The sequence below is a fragment of the Sturnus vulgaris genome, chromosome 4 (genome assembly GCF_052056855.1).
Source record: "Sturnus vulgaris isolate bStuVul1 chromosome 4, bStuVul1.hap1, whole genome shotgun sequence".
Taxonomy (NCBI): Eukaryota; Metazoa; Chordata; class Aves; order Passeriformes; family Sturnidae; genus Sturnus; species Sturnus vulgaris.
This window is the reverse complement of record NC_142246.1, coordinates 1449749-1468912: the sequence shown is the minus strand read 5'-3', so window position 1 is coordinate 1468912 and position 19164 is coordinate 1449749. Positions and strand designations below refer to the sequence as shown.

The 19164-nt window shown below is 51.7% G+C and overlaps 1 protein-coding gene across 5 annotated transcripts in view; it reads left to right on the top strand.

Moving 5' to 3' along the window:
• The first annotated feature begins 2254 nt into the window (after positions 1-2254).
• DYSF (dysferlin) overlaps positions 2255-19164 on the top strand; it is a 75943-nt gene continuing 59033 nt past the window's right edge. The window contains exons 1-17 of one of the 5 annotated variants that reach the window (XM_088162891.1): positions 2255-2364; positions 6034-6089; positions 6597-6688; positions 8082-8187; positions 9911-10025; positions 11962-12155; positions 12908-13036; positions 13135-13197; positions 13313-13363; positions 13441-13471; positions 13879-13994; positions 14629-14755; positions 15202-15305; positions 16694-16762; positions 16840-16883; positions 16999-17081; positions 18658-18699. In XM_088162891.1, the coding sequence (XP_088019017.1) occupies positions 2277-2364; positions 6034-6089; positions 6597-6688; positions 8082-8187; positions 9911-10025; positions 11962-12155; positions 12908-13036; positions 13135-13197; positions 13313-13363; positions 13441-13471; positions 13879-13994; positions 14629-14755; positions 15202-15305; positions 16694-16762; positions 16840-16883; positions 16999-17081; positions 18658-18699 (1510 nt within the window). In that variant the 5' untranslated portion in view covers positions 2255-2276. Of the gene's footprint in view, positions 2365-6033; positions 6090-6596; positions 6689-8081; positions 8188-9910; positions 10026-11786; positions 12156-12907; positions 13037-13134; positions 13198-13312; positions 13364-13440; positions 13472-13878; positions 13995-14628; positions 14756-15201; positions 15306-16693; positions 16763-16839; positions 16884-16998; positions 17082-18657; positions 18700-19164 lie in introns of those variants that run through there. The other 4 variants (XM_088162892.1, XM_088162888.1, XM_088162890.1 and 1 more) reach the window with 4 other exon arrangements.

Genomic DNA, 19164 nt, shown 5'->3' with positions numbered 1-19164 from the left:
GCTGCGACTCCCGGGATTTGTCACCCCCGGGATGGTGACACCGGTGTCACCCCGATGTCCCCACCCCCCAGCCCCGGCTCATTCCCAACGCTGGAATCCCGGGAATGCTCCAGGCGCGACCCCCGCGAGCTACCCCAGCCCAGTGTCCCCTCCCCGCCACCCCCCAGGCCACCCCCGGTCCCCTCCAGCTGCGATGTCACCTCCTGTCACCTCCCCCCGCCCCCGCGCGCCGGGATGAGCGCAGGAGGAGCTGGAATTAATTGCGTTAATCAAGAAAGGTTAATGAGGAGGTGGCGGTGCCAGCGCGGGGGGGGGGGGGGGGGGGGGGTGGCACAGCTGGCACCGGCACGGGGATGGTGACACGGGGCGGGGACACCGCGTGACCCCCGTGGGGACAGGCCATGCGTGGTGGGGACGGGGGTGACGCCGCGGGCAGCCTGGGGTGGTGGCACCGTGAGAATGTGGTGGCACAGGTGGAGGGGACACACTCAGGTGTTGGGGACACACGTGTGGCACGGTGTAGGGACACTCACAAGTGTTGGGGGGACACACACAGGTGTTGGTGACACACAGGTGACAGGGACATGGCACAGGTGTTGGAGACAGTCACAAGTGTTGGGGACACACAGATGGCACATGCCAGGGGGACACTCCCAGGTGTTGGGGACGTGCACAGGTGACAGGGACACGTCTTGGGGACACACACATGGCACAGGTGTTGGGGACACACAGATGGCACACGGGGACATGCATATGGCACATGCCATGGGGACAGTCACAGGGGTTGGGGACACGAACATGGCACAGGGCTTGGGGACATTCCCAGGGGTTGGGGACATTCCCAGGGGTTGGGGACATTCCCAGGGGTTGGGGACAGGCACCGCTGGCCCTTCCCATTGCCGTGGGTGCCCTCGGCTTTGACGTCTCCAAAATCCCAAATTTCTCCCAAATCCCCCAGGTCCCAATCCCAACTCTCCCGGTTTTGGGGTCACGGCTGATCCCGGGATTTGGGGCTGGGAAAAACGGGAATGGGATAAACATGAAGAGGGAAAAATGGGAATGGGGTTGGATAAACCCAAAGAAGGAAAAATGGGAATGGGGCCGGATGAACCCAAAGAGGGAAAAGTGGGAATGAGGGGATGGGATGAGGAGGAGAAGAGGGAAAAGGGGGATCCCCGATCCCGGATCCCATCCCGGTTTGGGGCGGGATCTCCCGGAGCCGTTTCTGGGAAAGGCCCAGGCTGGAAAGAATTCCCAAAAATAGCCGGGGGCGGGGCCGATCCCAGCTGTTCCCACCGGGAATGCCAATCCCATAACGCGGGTGGGGACCCCAAAATCCCTCTGGGGACACAAAAATTCCCAAATTCTCATCCCAGGGAAAATCGAGGGGATGGGAATCCCAAAATTCCCTCCTTAGGGATAATGGGGGGTTGGGGACACCAAAATCCCTCCTGATGGCCCCAAAAGGGGATGGGATCCCAAAAATTCCCTCACTGGGGACAGTGGAGGGGATTGGGACCCCAAAAATCCCCCATGGGACACAAAAGGGGGGTTGGGAACCCCAAAATCTTCACTTGGGGGCAATGGGGGGGGGGGTGGAGACCCCAAAATCCTTCCCAGTGTCCCTAACGAGGGGGTGAAGACCCCAAAATTCCCGCCTTAGGGACAACGGGGAGGGAGGGACCCCAAAATTCCCTTTCTGGGGACATTGGGGCTGCCGACCCCAAAATTTCTTTTCTGGGGACATTGGTGGGTCGGGGAACCCAAAAATCCCTCCAGATGCCCCCAAGGGGGGATGGGGACCACAAAATTCCCTCTTGAGGACAAGGGGGAGATTGGACCCCAAAATTCCTTTTCTAGAGACACTGAGAAAGGGAGGACCCCAAAATTCCCTCTTGGGGACAGTGTGGGGGGGGGTGGAGACCCCAAAATTCCTTTTCTGGGAACGATTTGGGGCTGTAGGGTCCCCAAAATCCCAAAGGTGGGGGTAGGGACCCCAAAATTCCTCTTCTAGGGACACTGAGGGAGTGGGGACCCCAAAATTCCTTCTTGGGGACATCTGGGCTGTAGGGTCCCCAAAATCCCCACGATGTCCCCAAAGACGGGGGGGGGTGACACCGCAGCCCCGCCCCTCCCCCACACCCGGGTCCGGGTCCCTTTAAGGGAGGAGGAGCCTTGGAGAGGGGGAGGGGGGGGGAAAATCCCGGGATTTTTTTTTTTTTTTTTTTTTTTTTTGGGAAGGAGGGGGGGATGCAGAGGGGTGGGGGGAGGGGACGATGCTCCGCGTCTTCGTCCTGCGGGCCGAAAATGTCCTCACAGGCGACAGCGACATCAGCGACACCTACTGCTCCTCCACATTCCAAGGTGAGGGGGGGGGAAAAAAGGAAAAAAAAAACGGGATTTGAGGGGATTTTGGAGGATTTTTTTGGGAATTTTGGGGGGCGGGGGAAGGGGTTCGACCACGCCCGGCTCGGTCCTAAAAGCTGGGATGGGGCTGGAAGCGCCTCGGGTCCCTCCTGTCCCCGTTCCAAAGCTCCAGAGGGAAGGAAAAAAACGGGATTTGGGGGAATTTTTGGGGAATTTTTGGGGATTTTGGCGGTCCCTCCTGTCCCCGCTGTCGCCGCCACCCCTTTGGTGTCCCCTCCCCATTCCAGCTCCAGAGAGGGGGGGAAAAAAAATCGGGATTTCTGGGAATTTTGGGTGGAATTTGCGGGAATTTTGGCCGGAAAAGTTGGGATGGGGTCCTCGCTGTCGCCGTTGTCGCCGCCCCCCCCCTTTGGTGGCACTTGGGGACCCCCCTAAAGCCACCCCTCCCCCCTCGCGGTTATTTTGGGATTTTCCGCGCGGGGCGGGGGGGGGGGGAGGGGACGATCCCAAATTTGGGAATTGCGGCAATTGTCCCTTCCCGGGGTCACCGCTGGGGACAGAAGTGGCACTGAGGGGACAAAGTGCAGTGACGTCACGGGTTGATTGGGATTTTTTATTTCTTATTTTATTTTGGATTTTTTTTGGGATTCCTCGGGTGTTCCTGGATGAGGGAGCGCTCCCGGTTTTCCATGGAATTCTCCCGCTGTGGGTGTGGCATTCCCGCTGCTCTCGCTCAGCCCCAATTCCCAGGTTTTTGGGGATTTGTTGTTCCCGGGATTGCGACATTCCCGAATTCTCGGCATCCCGGGGCTGCGGCATCCTCAGGCCTTGGAGAATCCCGAAATTCCCAGGGATTTATTTCCCATCCCTGGGGTTCCCAGCATTCCCAAATCCCAGTTTTTGGGCATCCTTGTGATTTCCAGCATTCCTGAAATCCCAGAATTTCATTCCCCATCCCTGGGATTTGCAGCATTCCCAAATCTCGGTGCTGGGTCATCCTCAGGTCTTGGAGCATCCCCAAATCCCAGGGATTTATTCCTGATCCCTGAAGTCTCTAAAATTCCCAAATCCCAGTGCCAGGTTATCCCTGGGCTTTCCAGAATTCCTGAATTCCCAAGGATTTAATTCCCCATCCCTGGGAATTGTGAGATCCCAGAATCCCAGGGATTTTTTCCCCATCCCTGTCACTCCCAGAATCCCTGGATCTTGGGAATTTATTCTCCATCCTTGGGGTTTCCAACATCCCTGAATCTCAGGGATTTATTCCCAATCTCTGGCGTTCCCAGCATTCCCAAATCCCGGTTTTTGGGCATCCTTGTGATTTCCAGCATTCCTGAAATCACAGAATTTCATTCCCCATCCCTGGGATTTGCAGCATTCCCAAATCTCGGTGCTGGGTCATCCTCAGGCCTTGGAGCATCCCCAAATCCCAGGGATTCATTTCCTATTCCTGGGACTCTCAGAATTCCTGGATCCCAGGGATTTATTCCCCATCCCTGAGGTTCCCAGCATTCCCAAATTCCGTTTTTTTGGCCATCCTTGTGATTTCCAGCATTCCTGAAATCCCAGGATTTCATTCCCCATCCCTGGGAATCGCAGCATCCCTGAATCCCGGGGATTTATTCCCAACTCCCGCCCTTCTCATCTCCCCCCAATCCCAGCTGATCCCGGTTTTTTTCCCAGCCCCTCCAGGGGCGTTCCCGTGCCGGGAAGGGCTGGACCAGGAAAAGGGGGGTGGGGAATGGGATAAGGGAGCGGATCCTTGTCCCGGCTTTCCCGGTCCCGGCTTTCCCGGTCCCGGCCATGCTCCGCTGCCTGCTCCAAAGGGCTTCCCAACTTCCCAACGCGGAAAAGCGGGATAGACAAAGCGATCCCGTGGCCAGCCTGACATTCCGAGGTGAGGGAATCCCGATTTTTTTTAATTTTTTTTTTTTTTTTTTTTGGGAAGGGAGAGAGGGTTTGGAATATTTTTGGCTGCTTTGGAAGCAGCTCCCAGCAGAATTTGGGATCTGGGAAGCTCCTAAATCTTTGGAAAATCCTTCTCTTTGCACTTTTTATCCCCCTGTTCCCAAATTGTTTAAATCCACGCTGGGATATCCCTGGGAATTCCGTCCCTTTAAATCCTTGCATTCTGGATTGGGATGGAGGCGAATAATCCCACATGCAGCAGGGGTTATCCCATTCCCGAGAGATGGATTTCCTGGGAAAACGGAGGGGTTTGCACTTCCGAAATTCCCGCTGGAGGATGGGGCTGCCTTGGGATTTCCCTGGAGTTTGAAAAAAAAATGGGGAAAAAAATTTTCCATTTTAAATAAAAATTAGGGAAAAGCCCGAGCGGCTCCCGATGCCGGTTTTCCATTTGGAATAGGGGTGCTGCTGATCCCATTCCCACCTGGAATTCCTCTGGAGAATGCCGGGAGCTCCATCTTCCACTAAATCCCGAGCCAGGGCAATTCCAGCGCTCCTGAATCCCGGGAAAAAAATCAGGAATGAGATGGGAATAAATCTCTGGATGAGAAAAAACAGCGGGATGAGTTTTCCATATTCCCGGAGCCGGGAAATTCGGCTCTTCCCAATCCCAAATAGGGAAGGAGTCACTGAACGGTGTGAAAAGAGCCGGAAAACCGGGAATATTTGGAATATCCCGGAGTCTCCCGGGATTTGAGTCACCTCCATTGTTTTGGCCTTTTCCTTTTCCTCTTCCCGCGGGGGTCCCTCCCTTGGGATGCGGCGACATTCCAGGAGGGATGGGGGGGGTGTGGCTTTGGGAAGGGGGGGTGGGGATGGATGGAGCATTCCCAGGATTGGGAATGTTGGGTTTGGGGGAATCCCGGGATTCCCATCATGAGGCTTTTGGGGTTTCCTGGGGAAACTGAGGCACAGTCCTGAGGTTTGGGAATGGTGGGAATGGAAGGTTTGGGATCTCCCGTGGCTCTTCCCACCCCGAATTCCCAAATCCCTGGAAAGCTTTGGATGCTCCTGGGTAAACTGAGGCACAGCAAGGAGTGGATTCCGTGGGATTTTCCAGCGTTTTTTCCAACCTTGGAAGGGTTGGGGATCCAAGTGGGATCCTGGATCCAATCCCAGCCCGGCTTGGGAACAGGGAATGGGGTCTGATCCTCATCCGGAGAATTGTGGGAATTTTTGGAAGTTCAGCCCCACCTGAGATCAGGGAATGGAGCCTAATCCTGGTCCTGGGAATTGTGGGAATTTCTGGAAGCTCAGTTCTAGCTGGGATCCAGGGTTCTGATCCTGCTCCTGGGAATTGTGGGAATTTCAGTTCTAGCTGGGATCCAGGGTTGGGATCCAATCCTGGTCCCGGAATTGTGGGAATTTCTGGAAGCTCAGCCCCACCCTGAATCAGGGATTGGGATCCAGTCCCAGTGTCCTGGGAATTTCTGGAAGTTCAGCCCCACCTGAGATGAGGGAATAGAGCCTAATCCTAGTCCTAGGAATTATGGGAATCCCTGGAAGCTCAGCTCCAGCTGGGAGCAGAGAATGGGATTCAATAATTTTCCTAGGAATTCTTGGAAATTCAGCTCCAGCTGGGAGGAGGGAAAGGGCCCTGATCCTCATCTTGGGAATTGTGGGAATCACTGGAAGCTCAGTCCCAGCTGGGATTGGAGTTTCATTCTGGAATCCCAATCCCGGTTTTTCTCCTTCCAGGTGTCAAGAAGAGGACAAAGGTCATCAAGAACAATGTGAATCCTGTCTGGAATGAGGTGAGAATTCCCAATCCCTGGATTTATCCCTGTTCCCAGAAAACAGCCTCGAGCCCAGGTGATTCCCTGGGGCTTCCACCCCATGGAAAGTTTGGGATCATTCCCTTTCTGCTCCAGAATTCCTGGAAGAATTCCAACTTCTTCCTCTTCCATCAAGGTCCTATCCAGACTTGGCATGAACTTTACAAGAAATTTCTATGGAATGGGAATTTTTCCAGCACCTTTTCCCATCCTTGTAGTCCCATGGGCCAAAATAAAAAAAAAAAAAAAAAAAAAAAAGGGAAGTTGGTGGGAAAATGGGCCCAGATTTGGGGCTGGAGCAGCTCCTGGGATTTGCTCCTTCCTGGTATTCCATGGCCAAGGAAAACCTTTTCCCAAGGCAACTTTTCCCGGTGGATTTTCTTGGAAAATCCGACTTTGGGAATTCTGTGATTCTGAGGGGGTTTGGGATTTGGGTTCTCCACTTCCAGGTGCTGATCCTGATTTCTCCCTCCTCTTTTTTCCCAGGGATTTGAGTGGGATCTGAAGGGAGTCCCTCTGGATCCCGATGCCGAGCTCACTGTGGTGGTCAAGGACCATGAAACCATGGGAAGAAACAGGTGGGGAAAAAATCCCAGAGCTGGACACGACCCCTTTTCCCTTTTCCCTTTTCCCATTCCCGGGATTCATCCGGCTCTTCCCAGACTCCGAGGTGGCCGTGGGAGGCTGGAGCCGCATTTTTGGGCTTCTTTGCTCAGAATCCGGGGGGGAAATTCCAGCGTTGGAAGGTCGGGAATGCACGGGGGGGGGGTCCTTGTTTGGGGATGGACGCTTTGGACGCTTGGCCGGGATTTGGGAAGAGTTGCCAAAATCATTCCCAAGGCGCCGGCAGCGCCGGGAAGGGCGGTGGGAGCGGAGCCTCCGGTTTCCTTCCTCTGGCTGATCCCGGTGCCCCCCGTTCCAGGGGTTCCCCATGGATTGGGGGGCTCCTGCTGCGTGAGGAACCAGGGGATTCCGGTGATTCCAGGCCTTTCCCGGCTCCGTGGGGTGGGAGAGCTGCTTGGAAAAGGGGGAAAAAATAGAGGAAGGGATTTATTTTTAGGGATTGGAGGTCGGGAATGTGGCCCTGAGTGGGAAGGATCCTGATTTCAGGGTTGGAGCCAAGGCTGGAATTGCTGCTGGGCTGAAATCCAAGGGAGCTGGAATTTGGGGCTGCTCCAACTCCTGAGTGCCCATAAATAGCCACGGGAAAACTGGAGGAGGGTCCTGGATCCCGGAGCAGGAAGACTCTGGCTGACAAATCCCCCTATCCCAGGTGGATCCAACCTGGCCTTGGGCACTGCCAGGGATCCAGGGGCAGCCACAGCAAATCTGGGAATTCTTTTCCCAGGAATTCCTTCCCAAGATCCCAGCCCAATCTCCCCTTTCCCAGTGGGAGCCATTCCCTGGGTCCTGTCCCTCCAGGCCTTGTCCCCAATTCCAGCTCTCCTGGAGCCCCTGCAGGGACTCTGAGCATTCCCTGCAATTTTCCCTTCTCCAGGGGAACATTCCCAGTTCTCCTAGAGCAGAGGGGCTCCAGAATCCTGGAATGGTTTGGGTGGGAAGGGACCTTAAATCCCATCCCATTCCCACCCCATCCATGTTCAGGGACACCTCCTGCTGTCCCAGGTTTATCCAAGCCTTATCCAACCTTGGGTGGTTGTTCCCCCGATGGAAATCCAAGGAAAACATGGACACCACAGTCCCATGGGAATCCTGGCTCCGACGTGGGCGTGAGCTCCCCAAAATGCTGCACCTCACAGGGACCATCCCTGCTCCTGGCAGGAAAAAATCCCAAATTCCCAACATCCACACCAACCTGCAGCCGGCAAATCCCAGAGGATCCAATCCTGAGCCGGAGTCGCTGGTGGAGTTCAGGACATCTCCGTGGCCTCCTCCGGGCTCCCATCCCTGGCTCTGGAATTTTTGGGATGCCCTTGGATCAGCCCTGAGCCCTCTCCCTGTTTCCCGCAGGTTTTTGGGAGAATCCCGGGTGCCGCTCCGGGATGTTCTGGGCTCTCCCAGCCTGGCGGCCTCGTTCAGCCTCCCCCTGCTGGACTCGCGCAAGGAGAGCACCGGGGTGAGTGCCCGGCTCCCAGTCTGGGCCAGTACGAGCCATGGTATGGCCAGTTTGGGCTCCCAATCTGGGGCCAGTACGAGCCATGGAGGGACCAGTTGGGGCTCCCAGTCTGGGACCAGTGTGAGCCTGTCCCTCCCAGTTTGATCCCAGTTCTAATCCCTCTCAGTTTGATCCCAGTCCGAATCCCTTCCCTCCCAGTTTGATCCCAGTCTGAATCCTGTCCTTCCTGGTTTGATCCCAGTCTGGTCCCTCCCAGTTTGATCCCAGTCTGAATCCTGTCCTTCCCGGTTTGATCCCAGTCTGGTCCCTCCCAGTTTGATCCCAGTCTGAATCCTGTCCTTCCCAGTTTGATCCTAGTCCTAATCCCTCCCATTTTGATCCCGTCCCTCCCAGTTTGACCCCAGTCTGAATCCCTTCCCTCCCAGTTTGATCCCAGTCAGAGGCAATACCTCCCATTCTGATCTCGGTCTGAATCCTTTCCCTCACAGTTTAATCCCAGTCCTAATTCCTCCCAGTTTGACCCCAATCCGAATCTGTCCCTCCCAGTTTGATCCCAGTCAGAGCCAATCCCTCCCAGTTTGATCCCAGTCTGATCCTGTCCCTCCCAGTTTGATCCCAGTCCGAATCCCGTTGCTCCCAGTTTGCTCCCAGTCCGAATCCCTTCCCTTCCAGTTTGATCCCAGTCCGAATTCCTCCCAGTTTGATCCCAGTCTGAATCCCTTCCCTCCCAGTTTGATCCCAGTCTGAATCCCGTCGCTCCCAGTTTGCTCCCAGTCCGAATCCCTTCCCTCCCAGTTTGATCCCAGTCTGATCCTGTCCCTCCCAGTTTGATCCCAGTCTGAATCCTGTCCCTCCCAGTTTGATCCCAGTCCGAATCCCTCCCATTTTGATCCCTTCCCTCCCAATTTGATCCCAGTCCGAATCCCTCCCAGTTTGATCCCAGTCCGAATTCCTCCCCTCCCAGTTTGATCCCAGTCTGATCCTGTCCCTCCCAGTTTGATCCCAGTCCGAATCCCGTTGCTCCCAGTTTGCTCCCAGTCCGAATCCCTTCCCTTCCAGTTTGATCCCAGTCCGAATTCCTCCCAGTTTGACCCCAATCCGAATCTGTCCCTCCCAGTTTGATCCCAGTCTGAATCCTGTCCCTCCCAGTTTGATCCCAGTCTGAGCCAATCCCTCCCATTCTGATCTCGGTCTGAATCCCTTCCCTCACAGTTTAATTCCAGTCCTAATTCCTCCCAGTTTGATCCCAGTCTGATCCTGTCCCTCCCAGTTTGATCCCAGTCTGATCCTGTCCCTCCCAGTTTGATCCCAGTCTGATCCTGTCCCTCCCAGTTTGATCCCAGTCCGAATCCCTCCCATTTTGATCCCTTCCCTCCCAATTTGATCCCAGTCCGAATCCCTCCCAGTTTGATCCCAGTCCGAATCCCTTCCCTTCCAGTTTGATCCCAGTCCGAATCCCTCCCAGTTTAATCCCAGTCCGAATCCCTTCCCTCCCAGTTTAATCCCAGTCTGATCCTGTCCCTCCCAGTTTGATCCCAGTCCGAATCCCGTCGCTCCCAGTTTGCTCCCAGTCCGAATCCTTTCCCTCTCAGTTTGATCCCAGTCCGAATCCCTCCCAGTTTAATCCCAGTCTGATCCTGTCCCTCCCAGTTTAATCCCAATCCGAATCTGTTCCCTCCCAGTTAGATCCCAGTCTCTGGAGCTCTCATTCCCTGTTTTCCAGGCCTGCCTGTTCCTGCAGGTTTCCTACCTCCCTCCTCCGGGGGCTCTCCCGCTTTTCCCGGCTCCGGCCCCTCCGGATCCGGCCCCGGCTGCAGCCGAGCTGGACACGGTCACGGGTAACCAAAACCGACCCCTTCCCATCCCGGCCTCTGCAATTCCAAAAATTCAAAATTTAGCATTTTTTTTTTTTTTCTGTGCTGACAAGAGTTAACACGCAAAAGATAACTCCGCCCACCCCAAAAAAAAAAAAATCCAAAAAAATGGAAAGAGTAAATTTAATTTTTTTCTTTAAATTAAAAATTAAATTTTCCCGAGTTAAAGAAGAAAAGTAAAATATTATGAGCGTATGGGTGAAAAAAATTTGTATGATATCACATATAAAAGAATAGAAAACATATATAAATAACATAGAAAAGAATAGAAAACATATCGAAATATATATAAAATACAATAGATATATTTTATATATAGAAGATATAAAATATAAATACAATATAAAACAAAACCTTCAAAATTTAAGGTTTTAAAGTATATAAAGCAAGATTGAAGTTTTTAAGGCAAAATTTTGTCCTTTTTTTAACCTTCTTTATAAGTCTAAGTAGTATTTGATAATTAATTTATCATTATAAAATGATAATAAATTAAATATTAAGTAATTAATTGCATACGATATATTATATTCGTATATAGAATAAATTATATAAATATTATAAATAATTCTAAAAATTAAATATTATAATATTTATATATTAATAAGCTATATATTACGCACATCAATAATTTATATATTTATAATATTATAGTATTAAATATTATAGTATTAAATATTATAGTATTAAATATAATAATTAATTAAATATTATTTAATTAATTATAATATGTATTTATAGTTAAAAAAATTCTGCATTGCAAGCCACAAGTAATTAGTTATTGAGTTAAGAATAAAAATAATTTAAGCGTCATTTTTAAATTAAACTGTTTGCCCTTTAAAAGCCTTGCAAATAAAAAAATAAAAGTCTTAATTTTTGACTAGTTAGCTTAAAATAATGTACAACTCATTATAATACAGATATAAAATAGATAATCCATAGATATTATGATCTGTGTATTTTATCTATAATATAGATAAAAAATAAGAAACTTTTGAGCCGAACCAAAAAAATTCCGTCTCATGCATTTAAGCCCAGCAAAAATGAAAGAAATAAAAAGAAAAGAAATAAAAATGAAAGAAATAAAAAGAAAAGAAATAAAAAAATAAAAATAAATAAATAAATAAATGGAAAGAAATAAAATTAAAATAAATAAATAAAAATAAAACTAAAAAATAAATACATAAAATTAAATAAAATTGGGAACAAATAAAATTAAAATAAATAAAATAAATAAAAATAAATACCTAAAATAAAATTAGGAACAAATGAAAAGAAAAGAAAGAAAGAAAAATAAAACTAAAAAATGAATACCTAAAATAAAATTGGGAACAAATGAAAAGAAAAGAAAGAAAGAAAAAAAAATAAGACTAAAAAATAAATACCTAAAATAAAATTGGGAACAAATGAAAAGAAAAGAAAGAAAGAAAGAAAAAAAAAAGACTAAAAAATAAATACCTAAAATAAAATTGGGAACAAATGAAAAGAAAAGAAAGAAAGAAAGAAAAAAAAAAGACTAAAAAATAAATACCTAAAATAAAATTGGGAACAAATGAAAAGAAAAGAAAGAAAGAAAAAAAAATAAGACTAAAAAATAAATACCTAAAATAAAATTGGGAACAAATGAAAAGAAAAGAAAGAAAGAAAGAAAAAAAAAAGACTAAAAAATAAATACCTAAAATAAAATTGGGAACAAATGAAAAGAAAAGAAAGAAAGAAAGAAAAAAAAAAGACTAAAAAATAAATACCTAAAATAAAATTGGGAACAAATAAATAAAAATAAAATTTAAAAATAAATAAAAATTAATTAAATAAATGAATATATGGGGGGAAAAAAAGATAAAAATCAGCCAGGATCCGAACCCATTCCCGAATCCCACATTTCCCTTGTCCCGCCGGGCAGAGGCGGCCGGCGAGGAGGACACGGAGGATCCGGAGGCCGCGGGGGACACGGAGCCCTCGGCGTCCCCGGGAGCGCCGGGCTCGGAGCCGCCCTCGCTGCCGAGGAAAGCGCCCGGGATCGACTTCCAGGGGATGAAGAGGAGGAGGAGGAGCTCTCCCAAAAAACCGTTATCCAACAAACCGCAGGATTTCCAGGTGGGATGAGCTGATCCTGTCCTGGGGGTTGGCCTCGTGATTCCCTGTCCTCCGTGATTCCCTTTCCTGCATCCCATCCCAGATCCCCGTGATTTCTCATCCTACATCCCATGGGATGATCCTGGTGATTCCTTGTCCTCCATTCCGTGGGATGATCCTTGCAATTACCATCCTGGTGATTCCTCATCCTCCATCCCATGGCATGGTCCTGGTGATTTCTTTTCCTCCATCCATTGGGATAATCCTGGTGATTCCCATCATGATGGTTCCTTGTTCTCCATCCCATGCTTGCTCCCAGTGATTCCCTGTTCTCCATCCCATGGCATAATCCTGGTGATTTCTTTTTCTTCATCCATTGGGATGATCCCAGTGATTCCCTGTCTTCCATCCCATCCCAGATCCCGGTGATTCCCTGTTCTCCATGCCATGGGATGATCCCTGTGATTCCCATTCTGGTGATTCCCTGTCCTCATTCCCATGGGATGATCCCGGTGATTTTTATCCTGGTGATTCTGTGTCCTCATTCCCATGGGATGATCCTTGTGATTCCCATCCTGGTGATTCCCTGTCCTCCATCCCATGGGATGATTCCAGTGATTCCGTGTCCTCATTCCCATGGGATGATCCCGGTGAATTTTATCCTGGTGATTCCCTGTCCTCCATTCTGTGGGATCAGGGTGATTCCCTGTCCTCCATCCCATGGGATGATCCCTGTGATTCCCATCCCGGTGATTCCCTGTCCTCCATCCCAGATCCGGGTGAAGGTCATCGAGGCCCGGCAGCTTCCCGGGATCCAGATCCGGCCGGTGGTGAAGGTGACGGTGGCCGGACAAACACGGAGAACACGGATCCGGAAAGGGAACAGCCCCTTCTTCGATGAGGTCAGCAGGAATTCCCACTCCAAGGATTCCTGGGAGAGGCCAGGATATAGAAATCCAGAGGGAAAACTGGGATAACGCCTCATCCTGGTTTTCCACAGACTTTTTTCTTCAATGTCTTCGAGTCCCCATCGGAGCTGTTCGATGCTCCCATTTTCCTCACGGTGAGTGCTGGGAAATCCTGGAATTCTCCCCTTCCCAGGGAAGCACCCCCTGCTCCCCAGGATCCTCGGTCCCAGCAGGATTTGGGTTGGATCACCTATTTTTCCTCATTTTCAGGTCGTGGATTCTCGATCGTTCCGCACGGATTCGGTGATCGGGGAATTCCGGGTAAGATCCCATCCCCTTTTCCGGGCGTTTCCTGCTCTGGATGAATTCTGGAATCTCCTTTTCCTTTAATCCCACAGATGGATGTGGAGACCGTTTACTCCGAGCCAAGTGAGCTTTGGGAAACTCCTTTATTTTATTTTTTTTTTTTTTTTTTTGGGAAATGTGCCCACACATCCCCGCTCTTCCCATATCCTTGATCGCAGAATCCCGGGATGGTTTGGGTGGGGAGGGACTTTAAGGATCATCCAGTTCCATCCAGGGAAAAATTCCACTATCCCAGGTGGATCCAAGTCCATCCAGCCTGGCCTTGGACACTTCCAGAGATGGAGCATCCACATTTTCTCTGGGAATTCCATTCCTAAGACCCCTCCCTCTTCCCTGCTCCCTTCCCGGGAATAGAACTGAAATGTTCCCTTATCCCATTCCATGATTTTCATTTAAACCCCATCCAGGGGCATCCCTGACCTCCCTGTGCATCCAAGGACTAATTCCCAGTTTTCCATGTTTTCCTGCAGAGCACGCTTTCCGCAGGAAGTGGCTGCTCCTCTCGGATCCGGAGGATTTTTCCGCGGGAGCCAAGGGCTACCTGAAGGTCAGCGCCTGCGTGCTGGGGCCTGGAGACGAAGCTCCTGTGAGTATTCCTGCTGGGAATGGGGGCACATTCCAGCCCTAGGATATTCCAGTTCTGGGATATTCCAGCTGTGGGATATTCCAGTTGTAGAACATTCCAGCCCTGGGATATTCTGGCCAAGAGCCACCAACCCCCAGGGCCACTCCTGGCCTTGGGCACTGCCAGGGATCCAGGAGCAGCCACAGCAAATCTGGGAATTGCAGTCCAGCCCCTCCCCACCCTCCCAGGCAGGAATTCCTTCCCATGATCCCAGCCCAATCTCCCTTTTCCCAGTGGGAGCCATTCCCTGGGTCCTGTCCCTCCAGGCCTTGTCCCCAATTCCAGCTCTCCTGGAGCCCCTGCAGGGACTCTGAGCATTCCCTGGAATTTTCCCTTCTCCAGGGGAACATTCCCAGCTCTCTCAGAGCAGAGGGGCTCCAGAATCCTGGAACGATCTGGGTTTGGAGGACACCATAAATCCCATCCCATTCCATGTTCAGGGCCACCTCCCACTGTCCCAGGTTGCTCCAAACCCCCTCCAACCTCACCTCGGACACTCCCAGGGATGGAAAATCCCTCCAGCCTCTCTCTTTTGGGGATTTTCCTGCTCATTCCCGAATCCGGGGTGACTTTTCCCGTTGTCCTCTTCCCACAGCTGGAGAAGAAGGAGGCGGCCGAGGACAAGGAGGACATCGAGGCCAACCTGCTGCGCCCCACTGGGGTCACCCTCCGGGGGGCCCAGTTCTGCCTCAAGATCTTCAAAGCCGAGGATTTGCCCCAGAGTAGGTTTTCCCTTGGGATCCCTCGGAATCGCAACATTCCGGGCGGGAATTAGCGCCCGGAGAAGGGAACAATCCAAGGGAGAACCTCAGTCCAAGGATACCAAGCAGTTTTATGGGAGAGGAGTTTCTTACTGGTCCAAGCTGGTTTTGTCTTCCTGCTTTTTCCACCTGGAGAGCGCCTCCTCCATGGGAACCGCGACATTCCGGGCAGGAATTAGCACCTGGAGAAGGGAACCATCCATGGGAGAATCTCGATCCAAGGGAGAATCTCAATCCGTGGATACCAGGCAGTTTTATGGGAGAGGAGTTTCTTACTGGTCCAAACTGGTTTTATCCCCCTGCTTTTCCGCCTCCTCCATGGGAGTGCTCATCTCGCTGGTGGGACAGCTGGGAGCCTCTGGATGCTGCGGAATTCCAGGAATTTTGGCATCTCCCTCTTTTCCCAGTGGATGACGCCGTCATGGACAACGTCCGGCAGATCTTCGGCTTCGAGAGCAACAAGAAGAACCTGGTGGATCCCTTCGTGGAAGTCAGCTTTGCTGGGAAAACGGTCAGCGGGGCGGGATCCTCCGGATTCCGGGAATGGCAGCGGGAGGAAGCCGGGATTGGGATGGCAGTGGGGCGTTCCCGGGGCTGGGATAACAGCAGGATGATCCTGGGATTGGGAATGGCAGTAGGACATTCCCTTCCAGGTCCTTGGGATTGGGATTTCAGTGGGATATCCTTGAGGTTGGAATGGCAGCGGGATATTTCCTCCCAGATTTTTGGGATTGGGATAGCAGTGGGATATCCTTGAGGTTGGAATGGCAGTGGGATATTCCATCCCAGATCTTTGGGATTGGGATTTCAGTGGGATGTCCTTGAGGCTGGAATGGCAGTGGGATATTCCCTCCGAGATATTTGGGATTTCAGTGGGATGTCCTTGGGATTGGGATGGCAGCAGGACATTCCCATCCAGATTTTTGGGATTGGGACAGCAGTGGGATGCCCTTAGGATTGGAATGGCAGCAGGGTGTTCCCGGGGCTGGGATAACAGTGAGATGATCCTAGGATTGGGAATGGCAGTGGGACATTCCCTCCCAGATCCCTGGGATTGGGATTTCAATAGGATGTTCTTTGGTATTGGGATTTCAGTGGGATATCCTTGAGGCTGGAATGGCAGTGGGACATTCCTCTAAAATAACTGGGATTGGAATTTCAGTGGGATATCCTTGGGATTGGGATGGCAGCAGATATTCCCACCCAGATTTTTGGGATTGGGATGGCAGCAGGATGTCTTCAGGGCTGGAATGGCAGTGGGACATTCCCTCCAGATCTTTGGGATTGGGATGGCACTGGGATGTCCTTGGGGCTGGAATAGTAGTGGGATATTCCCTCTCAGATATTTGGGACTGGGATTTCAGTGGGATGTCCTTTGAGCTGGAATGGCAGTGGGACGTTCCCTGTGGATCCCCAGGCCTGGAATGTGGGAATTTGGTCCTGGAATGAGGGAATTTTCTCCTGGAAGGGGGTAAAATGTGATCCTGCTGATCCCAAGGTGGGAAGGTCCTTAGGAAATCTGAAACATCCTCTGCCTCCTGCACCAGGGGGTTTAGGAACCCCATGGAATGGAAGATGGATTTTGGGGAATCTCAGCCTGGATTTTAGGGAACCTGAGACTGGATTTTGGGAAAACTGAGGCTGGATTTGGAGGAATGTGAACCTCAAGCTTTGGGAATCTAAGGCCAAATTTTAGGGAATCTGAGGCGGGATTTTGGGGAATCTGAGGCGGGATTTTGGGGAATCTGAGGCGGGATTTTGGGGAATCTGAGACGGGATTTTAGGGAATCCAAGGCCAGATTTTAGGGAATCTGATGCCTCCCAACTCCACGGACTGGGCCAAGAGCCGCTTTCCTGGGACAACACCAACTTTTCCCTCTTCCCATCCCTCCCTTCCAGCTCTACTCCCGCATCCTGGAGAAAAACGCCAACCCCCAGTGGAACCAGTGCCTGACGCTGCCGGCCATGGTGAGCACCGGTGTCCCCAAGGCCCCCTCCCGGTGTCCCCAGTGCCACTCACCCTCTTCCCGTCTCCCTTTTCCCAGTTCCCTTCCATGTGCGAGCGGATGAGGATCCGTGTGACCGACTGGTGAGCGGGAAGGGCATTCCCAGTGCCTGGAGGGGTGGGATGGGCATGGGGACATCCCCTAGGGACATCCCCCTCCTCCCTCTGTGGTCCCCAAAGTGATGATGTCACCTCACAGGGACCGTCTGACGCACAATGATGTCATCGGCACCGCTTTCCTGGGAATGTCCAAGATTTCGGCCCCTGGCGGGGAGCTGGAGGGTAAGGGCGGGAAGCAGGCCGGGATTTGGGATGCATGGCCTTGGAGGAGCTGCATGGCGTGGCTGGAGGTTGGTGGTGGCCTTGGGGATGTCACAGCTGTCACTGCCCCAACCCGGGGACACGGGATGGGGTCCCACGATCGCTCTGAGCTGTGCGTGCTTTCCAGATGGATCCAATGCCTTTGGATTTAGGATTTGGTGATTTAGGATTCTTGGGAATGGGGCTATGGAGGAGCTGGAGGTTGGTGGTGGCGGCTTTGGGGACGTCACAGCTGTCACTGTCCCCACCTGGGGACACAGGATGGGGTCCCACAATCACTCCGAGCTGTGTGTACTTTTCGGATGGATCCAGCCCCTTTGGAATTAGGATTTGGTGGATTCTTGGGAATGGGAGAGGGAAGTTACAGGTCCATGGTGTGGCTGGAGGTTGGTGGTGGCCTTGGGGACGTCACAGCTGTCACTGTCCCCACCTGGGGACACGGGATGGAGTCCCACGGTCACTCCGAGCTGTGTGCACTTTCTGGATGGATCCAACCCCTTTGGATTTGGGATTTGGTGGATTCTTGGGAATGGGGGAAGGAAGTTGCGGGTCTGTGGTGTGGCTGGAGGTTGGTGACACGTTATGGTGGTGGTGGTGGCACCGCTGCTGGCAGAGGCCACGTCCCCCCTGTGGCCCCTCTGAGGTGACATTTAAGGGCTGTCACAGAGTGGGAATTCCCATCCAGCGCGTTCCAAATCCCGGGAATGTTCTGATTTTAAGGACCCCCAGGCATGGCAGGGCTCAGCTGGGTGTCACTGTCACCAGTGCCAGGTGGGAGGGTGGGAATTTGGGACACGGCTTTGGAGCTTCCACCTGCATGAGCTTTTCCTGCTGCCAGCGCTTCCATGGAATCCACGATCCCAGCGGGAATTCCGCACTTGGCTTTGAGCTGTGGGGACACGGGATCGCCACGCTGGAAAAAGCTTGGAGCACCCTGGGATGGTGGTTTGTGTCCCTGCCCATGGAATGGGATGAGCTTTAAGGTCCTTCCAAGCCATTCCATGATTCCATGGATCAGGATATGATCCAGTGGCTCTGCCTGTGTCCCACCCCCGGTACTGTCCAGTCCCCTCTTCCCAATCCCAACACAGATCCTGGGATGGGCTGGAGAGAGAGAGAGAGAGGCTGGGAGGGAGGATGGGAATGGGAGGATCCAGGATTGGCATCTCCCTTTCCACCACTGGGATCTGCTTGATCCCAAAGAAACGTCTGGGAATGCAACTCAGGGATGCTCCAATCCTGCTCCACCCCAATCCCACATCCTCTGGAATTGGCCAAGGCCAGGTTGGAATGACCTGGGATAGTGGGAAGTGTCCCTGGATGCACCTGAATGGGCTTTAAGGTCCCTTTCCACCCCAACCATTCCATGATTCCTTGATTCCACGATTCCATGATTCCATGACAAACCTCTCCCTTTCTCTCTCTGTCTCTCTGCACTAAACCCTGTGGGAATCCCCACCCTCATTCCCATCTCCATCCCTTTTCCATGCTCCCCTTCCAACCTTTCCCAACCTCTCTCCCTCTCTTTGTGCCTCAGATGAGTTTCCTGCTCCTGTGAAGCCTCTGAATCCCTCGGACCGTACGTTCCCAGTAACATCCCAGTTTTCCAGCGCTTCCCGGGACTGGTTTTACTGGTTCCACTCTCTGGACTGGGGGAGGATCAGCCGGGATGAGTTGGGCCCCTTGGGAAAAGGGAATGACTTCAGTTTGGCCCTTTGAGGATTCCCAGGATGCCGTCGTGTCTGGAATGCAGAGTCAGCCAGGCACATGGAGCTCAGGGCAGGATTCCCACTCAAAATTCCATTAAAACGAGTGGTTCTCCTCATGGAATCACAGGATTGGAAAATCCTTCTGATCCATTGGCTGCCGAGGCCACCCCATATCCGTGTCCCCAAGTGCCACATCCCTCCAGGGATGGGGACAGCCCTTTCCAGGAAGGAATATTCCCAAAATTCCAACCTAAACCTCCCTTGGCACATCCTGAGGCTCTTTCCTGTCTCCTGTCACTCTTACTCATGTCTGACCCCTCTCTGACCTCACCTTT